This window comes from Aulonocara sp. 'chitande type north' Nkhata Bay, unplaced genomic scaffold (genome assembly GCF_057382095.1).
Source record: "Aulonocara sp. 'chitande type north' Nkhata Bay isolate Kocher_YH1m ecotype deep benthic unplaced genomic scaffold, A_spYH_male_GT1.1 unmapped_scaffold_45, whole genome shotgun sequence".
NCBI lineage: Eukaryota > Metazoa > Chordata > Actinopteri > Cichliformes > Cichlidae > Aulonocara > Aulonocara sp. 'chitande type north' Nkhata Bay.
The window spans coordinates 270,835-281,525 of NW_028234377.1; the positions used below are offsets into that span (position 1 = coordinate 270,835).

Consider the following 10,691-nt stretch of genomic DNA (forward strand, 5'->3'; position numbering starts at 1 on the left):
CGCATTTTACATCATTGGGCCCTCGCGACGTTTCGGCATATCTGTGCCTTCTTCAGGCTGGCCCAATGTGTGTTCTCTTGTGTCTGTTTGACTTCTGTCTTGTCTGTGCCTCTCTTGGCTTTTATACTCTGTCTTGGCTCCTCCCACTCTTGGGTTTCCAACTTGTGTTTCTTACTTGTTTTTCTTTCTGTTTTTCTCTTTACGTGACTTTCTTGTCTTACTATGTTTCTTAAAAATTCTTACTTGCTTTTCTTACTGTTTTTCTCTTTACGTGACTTCCTTGTCTTACTGTACTTATGTTTTCTCTTACTTTTCATCTCTTTATCTTTGTTTCTTACTTTTCTTTCTCTGTTTCTTTTTCGTGACTTTCTCTTTGTCTTTCTTTGTCTTTATCTTTGTTTCTTACTTTTCTTTCTCTGTTTGTTTTTTCGTGACTTTCTCTTTGTCTACTTTTCTTCATTTCTCCACTTGTTTTCTATATTATTGTTTTTCATGGCACCCCCTGCTGTTTTGACATCCCGTCCTTTGATCTTTATTCATATTTATGATTTTGGCACCCCCTTCCTTTTATGTCCTTTCCTTGTTTCCTACTTGGTTTTTTACGTGACTTTGTCTTGTTTTCCTACTTGGTTTTTCTGTGACTCTTTGTCTTTGTGTTCTACGTTTTTCTTTGTGTTTTAGGGGACCCCCCTGGTTAGGGATGGGGTGAAAACAGGCCACCAAGGGCCTGACGTGCACTGTCCATCAATGGGGGCCGGGAGATGGAGACCCTGCCCGGGTGTTCAAAAAATTGCCCATATCTTGGGTTAACTGTCTTGGGGCCGTCGTGACGTTTCGGCTGAGTAGTGCCTTCTTCAGACTGGCCCGGTAATTGTGACTCCTTTTATATAGGTTCTGTCAGGTAAGACTTTTCTTTTTCCTTTTATTTAGGTTTGGCGACAGGTAAGTATTTTTTTATTTTATTTTTTTCTTTTCCCTTTCTTTTTAGGTTTTTTTTCTTTAAGTATATTTTCTTACTTTTCTTTTTCCTTTTATTTAGGTTTGGCGACAGGTAAGTATTTTTTTATTTTATTTTTTCCTTTCCCTTCTTTTTAGGTTTTTTTTCTTTCCTTCTTTTTAGGTTTTTGTTCAAAGTTTTAAATTTCAAACCCCCCCCCTGGTTAGGGATTAGGTGAAAACAGGCCACCAGGGGCCTGACGTGCACTGTCCATCAATGGGGGCCGAGGAGCCCTGCCCGGCGGTTCCAAAAATTACCCATGTCTTGGGTTTGAGAGCTAGTGGGCTATCGCGAGACGTTTCGGCATAGAAGTGCCTTCTTCAGTTGAGCCCAGGTAAATATGAGGTCTTCCTTTATACAGGCTTTCTTTTACAGGTAAGTATTTTTCCTTTAATAAGTTTTTTCTTCGGTAAGTATTTTTCCCTTTTGTTTCTTTCCTTTATACAGGCTTTATTTTAACAGGTAAGTATTTTTCAGGAAAAACCCTGAAAAATACTTACCTGTATGGTATGGTCTGTGCTCCAATGCACAGACCATACCTGCTCCCTTCTCAGGCGTCCAGGACCCCACCAGTGGGGTTTCAAATGGAGTGTTATAGATTTGGTCAGAGAGGTGGGGTTTTTTTCAGATTGGCAAATGGTTAGGTTTAGGGCAGGAGGCCAATTATTCTGGGGGTCACTGAGGTTAGGGTTAGGGTCAATTTCAAGGCCAGGATGCTCCCCTGTGAGACCTGAAAAAGGCGAGGTCCCCAGTGCAGTGACAAAATGTCCATAAGTACACACACGAAAGTAATGAAATGTTAACTATATACACGTTGTTGTATTAATACCTCCTATAACCCTTTTCGTTGAGGCCATTTGGATAAACTGTATTTAGTTTAGCTATCCAAATCCTCTCAGCTCTCCATCTCTGTTGTGTTGTCCACCTCGAATTGATTTGAATGGCTGTCGCTGTGACAGAATCCCAGCCATGCAATAAAAAGTGTTTGACAAGGTGAGTGTGAGTGTTCTTTTTCCGTGTGATGTTGTATCTGTGTTGAGTGAATCTGGTGAGCAGTGTGTTACCAGTTTCTCCCACATACTGGATCCCACATCTCTTGCATGCAATCAAATATATACAGTTTTTGGACCTCGGGGTCCCTTTGCACAATGACAGAAAAACCTGACCATTGGAGTGGCTTCGCACCAACCTATGATGTTGGAAAAATTGCCCTTGATGTCTCTGTCTAGGCACAGAGAGAGGTGTGATTTGCGCTCGAATGAGGAGATCACCCAGATTTTTATGCCTCCTGAAGGCAGCAATCACTCTGTGAGTATGGAGTGTCTGGACATCCCGAGACAGGTTCTGGAAATTGTTCTTAATAGCCCTGACTAATTTGCAGGTGCAGGGGGCATATGTGATGACCACTGGAAGTAAAGGGGAAACATCAATTGGTTTTGTCAGCAAAAATGATTTGAAGCATCTCCTTAGGAAAGACCAACAGTACCCCCTAGTGGAGAGAGCAGAGAAGAGGGTCTTGACAGCAGTTCCAAAATCAGATTTCTGTGTGCAGATTCTGTGGAATCTTAACAGCTGAGATTTGACAATTCCTGCAAATGTGTGTTTGGGATGAAAGCTTGTTTTAAATAGTAGGGCATGAGTGTCTGTAGGTTTAAAGAATACCTTTATGTCCAATTTGTGATCATTTATGAAATTTGTGCCCTTAAAGGTGGTTGTGTCAAGAAAATCAATAGAGGTCTTACTGATGGTTGATTTAAGCTTAATAGAAGCATTGTGGTCATTTAAAGTCCTAAGAAACATCTCAAAATCCTGCTCAGAATGTTGCCAGACACCCCATATGTCGTCCAGAAAGCGATAATAATGCAGTGGTTTCTTTATGCATTTATCTAGTGCAGCAGTTTCCCACTCTGCCATGAAGATGTTTGCATATGCTTGGGCAAACTTTTTCCCCATAGCCGTCCCCTTGATTTGTAAATAGAAGTCACCATTGAATTCAAAATCGTTCCTTGTGAGGTTTATTTCTAAAAGTTGTAGTAATTCCTTTTCCGGTCTTTTCTTATTCGGGTATCTTTGAAAGACCCTCTTAATGGAGTCAATGCCTTCACCAATGTCAATGTTTGTGTAAAGGCTGTCAATATCTATGGAAAACAGAAAAGCATCAATGGGGACTTCTATTTGCTTCACTTTATCCACAAAATCATATGTGTCTTTAATGTAGCTTGCATGTTTTGTGGATAAAGGATTCAAAAAATAGTCTAAATACTCTGCTGTGTGATAAGTTTCGCTGTCACAGTCAGAGACAATTGGCCTTCCTGGGGGCACCTGAAAGGGGACACTCCATTTTATCAGGTCTTTGTGGATTTTCGGCAGCATATAGAAGAGCCTTCCCCTTGGTTCAGCAGACCCCAGTAAATAGTTCCTTTGTTTTACGTTTATGAATTTCTTTTGGTGTAAATTGTTAATGATTTTTTCCACCATAGGTATTGTGTCGTGAAAAATGGGTTTTTTAAGTTTCAAATAGTATGTTTTGTCATTCAATTGTCTATAGCCTTCCTCCAAATACTGTTCTCTGTCCAGAATTACAACCGCGCTTCCTTTGTCCGCTGGTTTTATAATAATTTGTTTATTTTCTTTCAGTTCTGTTAGGGCCCTTGTTTCTTCTGTTGTCAAATTAGGTTTAATACGTTCTACATGAAATTGATTTTGGAAATACTCATAATCTGCTTTTATCAAGGTGCCGATCTGGGGTGGAAGCTGGGCAATGGACGGAGACCATTCTGATTTTGGAGTGAAAGGTTGGGGTTCAGTCTCATTTTTATCCCCATAAAATGCAGCCAATTTGATTCGTCTATGGTACTGTTGAATGTCATATTTACACTGTAATCGCAAATTTTTATTGTACCCTTTTGTGGGGATAAAAGTCAGGCCCCTATTTAGTAGGGTCCGCTGGGCAGTGGAAGGCTGGAATGTTTTGGACAAGTTCATAAAACCATCTACAACATTTACCACATTTACATCACTTTTCCCCTGCCGGTTAAATAGGCTTATGGGGATTCCCCGTTTAGGTACATTTCCCAGTGTTGTAGCATGGCTTCAGATGTACCATGTGACCAATGAATGTCATCACCTTCCGTGGTGAAAATGTCTGGAGTGAGAGCTGGGATGTGGTTCTTTAAACCTGTAATGAAAGCATTCAGGTGCAGTAATGTGTCCTGTTCCACCTGAGGAAGGGCAGAAGAAAAGTTAATTTCAGGCACAAAAATGTCAGCTTCAGGGAACTTTTCTCGAGCTGCTCTCAGTGCCCTTTTCAGCTCCAGTATTGGCACATTTTTGTCCCTTTGTGATCTATTGTTAATCCCAAAGGACAGGACCAGTGTTGTCACTGATGTGTCAGTGGTGGCTCTCTCCAGCAGATTCTCTGCATGCCACCATTTGGCTCCCGGGAAACTGTCGATCTGCAGGCTGTCAGTTGCAAAAGGAGGAAGTCTGCTGACATTGGAGTCGCCGACGATGATCCAATGCTCCTTGATGTGTAGATGCCAGTCTTTCAGTTTCCTGCGGGTGTTAGGATGTCTCGTTGGGGTCCGCACCTGCTGCTCTGATGAGGCTGGTGAAGGAGGAGAAGACGATGAAGGCGATTCCTCCGCTGTTCTCATTTGGAGTCGAGTCTGTACACAGGAGTTCAGTCTGTCCAAGCTGCTGCGACGTGGGCCCAGGTGAGTCGCTGGTTGTGGTTTGGCCACTGTAGCTGTGTTATCCTGCTTTGTCTTTTGGGGGGTGGATTCCCCCTGTGTGAGGTCCAGCACCTCAGTGTTCATCTCCTCCACAGGTTGTGGTGGCTGGATGGAGGGAGAAGGTGATATCTCCTGGATTGGAGTATCTTGGAGTGCAACGAGGATTTTCTTCACTCTCTGGTCCCTCGGTGCCGCCGGAGTGGTTTCCGCCGGAGTGGGTTCTGGCGCTTGTGGAGTCTCCGGAGGAGCGGTGAGTGTCGGTTCGCTCTCTTTTTCCTCCTCCCTCTCAGAAAAGGGTGACCAATCTCCACTGACGTGGTCTGTCATTGTTGCCGTCGTTGTTTTGGATGTGATGATCTTTGCAGGTGGCTCATGGACCTGTGCAGAAACGGTTATCCTGCGGCCGGTCCCGGTCTGAGGTTGGGTGTGTTGTGTGTGTGAAACAGTTTGTTGTGTTACCTCAGCAAGGGGTTCAATAATGTCTAGTTGTCTCATTCTCTCGTCCTCCTGTGGCTGTTCCACGGGTTCGCTGGCAGTAGTCGTCTCCACCGTTATAGTGGCTGCCCTGAGCTCAGCCATCTTTACCATAATCTCTGCTCGAGCCTGCTCCAGGGATTCGGGTTGCAGGCGACGGCCCAGGTTCCTCTTGGCCCAGGAAGTTGCGATCTCGAATGGCCCCCCCCAATCCTGTATAGGGAACTCAGAAAGTGTTTTTATATCCTTCTCAATGTTCTCAGTATAGTGATCTCGAAGGATCAAAATGGCTGTATGAGCCCAGTTCCTCGCGTTTCCCTCAATCTTAGTCTGTGTCATTTTGTTGGGAATGGCTGGCTTAATCACAGTCATTAGATTGTGGGCTACTTTATTCAGAGAAGGGGGATAATTGTCACTTGCCACATTTTTCAGATGGTGCACCGCTTTAATTAGTCTGTGCATAATGCGAACCTTCGCAGAAAAATCAGGGTCATCTGATAATATTTTGTTGGCAGGGGGTCCAGCTCGTTCAGTTCGGGCGGGTTTTACGTACCGATTGTTCTGAGTTGTCCTCCGTTCAAATCGGCGGTCCCGTCCGGGGGGCGATCTGCGTCTGCTCGCCCCAGCTGTCCAGCCGCGATCTCCTCTCTGGTCCCAATTGTCCTGAGCTGTTATCTGTTCAAATCGGCGGTCCCGTCCGGTCCAACTTGCCTGTCGGGCTGCGTAGCGGTCTGTTGCCGGTCGTTCTCTCATTCGGCTCCGCTGAGGTGCGTGGAAGAGATCTGGCTCACTGTAGCGGTGCTCACCTCTCACGACCGATGCATAAGGGTTAGGGATGTGGAATTGAGTCCGGTCCCGAAAGGGTCCAGACGGTGCTCGGTCCATCCCTCCACCCCTGCCACTTGTCCCCCGCTGGACACGTCTACGGGAAGGCAGCCGCCCTCTCCCGTGACGCACCACCGTCCAGCCTTCTGAGTCCATCCGGGACCCCATGGATTTTTTTCTATCTCTTGATGTCGCCTTTGTTATCTTTATTTAATAATTGTTTTAATGTGCTATTTATTCCAGTTAGATATGTAAATTATGTGTATATGAATTTACAATCACAAACAAGGCGAGAAAAAAGAAAAAGTAAAAAAAGTAAATGAAATTTGTTTTTAAACAAAAATAGATGAAATTAATAAAATTGTTTAATTTTTAATAAGTGAAAACCAATGAATTAATGTGCCCACTGCCGCGACGTTTCGACCCAAGATAGGTCTTCCTCAGGCTGGGGCACAATGAATAAGCTGGGAATGCACAGAGAGAGAGAGATGTTGCCTCTTCAACGGTCAGCTCCCAAATGAGCTCCTCTCTACTGTGCAGCCTTTTATAGGCTTGGTTTAGGGTTAGGGTTGAGATAAAGCAGGCCCCCCTAAAGGGTCCTGGGTGCACTGTCCATCAATGGGGGCCGGGAGATGGAGACCCTGCCCGGGTGTTCAAAAAATTGCCCATATCTTGGGTGAAGTAGCTCGGGGCCCACGTGACGTTTCGGCGGAGTAGTGCCTTCTTCAGACTGGCCCGGCTTAATGTGACTCTGTCAGGTACGACCTTTCTTTTTCCTTTTATACAGGTTTTCAACAAGTAAGTATTTCTTTGTTTTAATTTTTTCTCTTTTCCCTTTCTTTACAGGTTTTTTCTTTAAGTGCTTTTCTTTTTCCTTTTATATAGGTTTTTAGGACAGGTAAGTATTTTCCTTCTCTCTTTTACAGGTTTTTTCCTTAAGTGTTTTTCTCTTTCCTTTTATACAGGTTTGGCGGCAGGTAAGTATTTTTTAATTTTTCTACAGGTAAGTATTTTTTTTATTTTATTTTTTAGGGTTAGGGTGTGGGGAAGACTAGGCCCGGCTATGCCGGAACCTAAGTGCACGGTCCATCACTGGGACTGGTATTGGTGCCCCCTGATCAAAAAATTACCCTTAAGCGGGTGTAGTGCACTGCGGTGGGCCTTCGCGACGTTTCGGCTTCTCTGAGCCTTCTTCAGGCTGGCCCACCCGCTTTTGAGTTCAGATTTGCCACTCTGGGCCTTTTATACTCTTCCTTTTTTTTTCCTTTTCTGTTCTTGTTAACTTTTTCTGTTTCTTAGTTTTTTCTTGTTCTCAGCTTTGGCTGCTTTAGCTCTCCCTTTTTCTATCTTTTTCTGTTGTTCTTTATCTTTCTGTTTTTCTTTATCCTTCCCTTTGTATTTCTGTTATTCTTTATTCTTGTTCTTTATTCTTTCTGTGTTTCTTTATCTTTCTCTTTGTATTCTGTCGTTCTTTACTCTTTCTGTGTTTCTTTATTATTTCTCCTTATTTCACTTGTGTTCTTTTCTTTATTCTTTCTCATATTTCTTTAAATGGCACCCCCTTCTCTTTAGACATCCCGTCCGTGGTCTATATTTCTCTTTTATGGCACCCCCTTCCTGTAAATCCTTTCCTTGTGTACTCTGTTCTTTCTTTCTGAACTTTCTTGTCTTTTTCTCCTTTTAGTTAGGCTTTTAAAGTTCCCTTAGGGTTAGGGCTAGAGGGGGAGGGGGGAGGGGGGCAAAGGGGTTAGGGTAAGGATGTGGGGAAAGACTAGGCCCGGCTATGCCGGAACCTAAGTGCACGGTCCATCACTGGGACCGGTATTGGTGCCCCCTGTTCAAAAAATTACCCTTAAGCGGGTGTAGTGCACTGCGGTGGGCCTTCGCGACGTTTCGGCTCAATGTGGCCTTCCTCAGGCTGGCCCACCCGCTCTTTGTGTTTAGTTCTGCCACTCTGGGCCTTTTATACTCTTCTTTTTTACTTCTGTTTTTCTTAACTTTTCTGTTTCTTAGTTTTTTCTGTTTCTCAGCTTTGGCTGCTTTAGCTCTCCCTTTTTCTATCTTTATTCTTTCTGTTATTCTTACGGGACTTTCTGTCTTTCCGTGTACTTCTGTTTTTCTTTATTCTTTCTGTTATTCTTTATTCTTACGGGACTTTCTGTCTTTCCGTTTTTCTCTATTCTTTCTGTTATTCTTTGTTCTTACGGGACTTTCTGTCTTTCCGTTTCTTTCTGTTGTTCTTTTATTCTTTCTGTTATTCTTTATGCATTCTCTTTATTTCTCTTACGGGACTTCTTGTCTTTCCGTCTTTTCTTTTTCTCTGTCTTACGTGACTTTCTCATATTTCTGTAAATGGCACCCCCTTCTCTTTAGACATCCCGTCCTATGTTCTGTATTTTTCTTTATTCTTTTATGGCACCCCCTTCTTGTAAATCCTTTCCTTTTGTTTCTGCTCTTTCTTGGCTTTTTTCTCCTTATGCAGGCTTTTTTTCTCCTTATGTAGGCTTTTGTGGTTCCCTTAAATTAGGGCTAGAAGGGGAGGGGGGAGGGGGGTTAGGGGTTAGGGGTTAGGGTGTGGAAAAGGAAACAGGGTCCCAGCAATTGCTGGTCCCCTGTTGGTGCACTCTCACTCGACTGGAGTGGGCATTAGGGTTAGGGGAAGGGGACTGAGCCTGCCACCTCTGTGAGGCAGGAAACGCACGGGGTTAGGGTTTGGGGAAAGAAAGGGGTCCCAGGCAGAAGTCTGGGTCCCCTGGTGCACGCTCACTCGACTGGGGTGGGCACTGATGCCCCCCGATCAAAAAATTGCCCATCATTGGGTAGTAGTGGCCATTAGTGTGTCTATTGAGCCCGTCGCGACGTTTCGGCGTTACTTCGCCTTCATCAGGCTGGGCTCAATGAGGGTAGGGACTGATTTGTCCTCTATTTATACTTTTTCTTTTCTTAGCTTTTCTTTCTGACTTTTTTGTCTTACTTTTTTCTGTTTCTTCTTACTTAGGTTTTTTCTTGGCTTTTTAATTTTCTCTGTACTTAGGTTTTTCTATTTTTCTCTCTGTCACTTTTTCTGTTTTTACGTGACTTTCCTCTTTTCCTCTCAACCCTACTTGGGGAGCTTTCTTACTCTCTCTCTTTTTTTCTTCTCAACCCTACTTGGGGAGCTTTCTTTCTAACCTTTTTCATTATGGCACCCCCTATTCCTTAGTCCACTCTGCATCTTGTTTTTCTGGCACCCCCATCCTTAGTAACCACTCTATTTAGGCTTCTTTTTCTGTTTTTTGTTTTTCCATTTTTTTAGGCTTTTTTTCTGTTTTTTCTGGGGTTGGGACAGGGAGGGGGGGATAGGTTAGGGTTAGGGAAGGGGTTTGGGGAAAGAAAGGGGTCCCAGGCAGAAGTCTGGGTCCCCTGGTGCACGCTCACTCGACTGGGGTAGGCACTGATGCCCCCGGATCAAAAAATTGCCCATCATTGGGTAGTAGTGGCCATTAGTTGTTCTATTGAGCCCGTCGCGACGTTTCGGCGTTACTTCGCCTTCATCAGGCTGGGCTCAATGAGGGTAGGGACTGGTTTGTCCTCTATTTATACTTTTTCTTTTCTTAGCTTTTCTTTCTGACTTTTTTGTCTTACTTTTTTCTGTTTCTTCTTACTTAGGTTTTTTCTTGGCTTTTTAATTTTTTCTGTACTTAGTTTTTTCTATTTTTCTCTCCGTCACTTTTTCTGTTTTTACGTGACTTTCCTTTTCCTCTCAACCCTACTTGGGGAGCTTTCTTACTCTCTCTCTTTTTTCTCTTCTTCTCAACCCTACTTGGGGAGCTTTCTTTCTATCCTTTTTCTTTATGGCACCCCCTATTCCTTAGTCCACTCTGTCTATCATCTTGTTTTTCTGGCACCCCCATCCTTAGTATCCACTCTATTTAGGCTTCTTTTTCTGTTTTTTGTTTTTCCATTTTTTTAGGCTTTTTTTCTGTTTTTTCTGGGGTTTGGGACAGGGAGGGGGGGATAGGTTAGGGTTAGGGAAGGAGATGTGGGTAGGGGCATCGCCCACTCCACCGGGACCTGGCTGGTAAGGGTTTGGGGAAAGAAAGGGGTCCCAGGCAGAAGTCTGGGTCCCCTGGTGCACGCTCACTCGACTGGGGTAGGCACTGATGCCCCCGGATCAAAAAATTGCCCATCATTGGGTAGTAGTGGCCATTAGTTGTTCTATTGAGCCCGTCGCGACGTTTCGGCGTTACTTCGCCTTCATCAGGCTGGGCTCAATGAGGGTAGGGACTGGTTTGTCCTCTATTTATACTTTTTCTTTTCTTAGCTTTTCTTTCTGACTTTTTTGTCTTACTTTTTTCTGTTTCTTCTTACTTAGGTTTTTTCTTGGCTTTTTAATTTTTTCTGTACTTAGTTTTTTCTATTTTTCTCTCCGTCACTTTTTCTGTTTTTACGTGACTTTCCTTTTCCTCTCAACCCTACTTGGGGAGCTTTCTTACTCTCTCTCTTTTTTCTCTTCTTCTCAACCCTACTTGGGGAGCTTTCTTTCTATCCTTTTTCTTTATGGCACCCCCTATTCCTTAGTCCACTCTGTCTATCATCTTGTTTTTCTGGCACCCCCATCCTTAGTATCCACTCTATTTAGGCTTCTTTTTCTGTTTTTTGTTTTTCCATTTTTTTAGGCT

At 43.7% G+C, this 10,691-nt stretch overlaps 1 protein-coding gene across 1 annotated transcript; it reads right to left on the reverse strand.

Annotated features, from left to right (window-relative positions):
* Positions 1-2,933: 2,933 nt before the first annotated feature.
* Positions 2,934-8,551, reverse strand: LOC147299954 (uncharacterized). Its single transcript, XM_086285219.1, has one exon. The coding sequence runs from the start codon at positions 6,196-6,198 to the stop codon at positions 4,042-4,044; it is 2,157 nt and encodes a 718-aa protein (XP_086141345.1). The 5' UTR covers positions 6,199-8,551; the 3' UTR covers positions 2,934-4,041.
* Between the last annotated feature and the right edge of the window lie 2,140 nt (positions 8,552-10,691).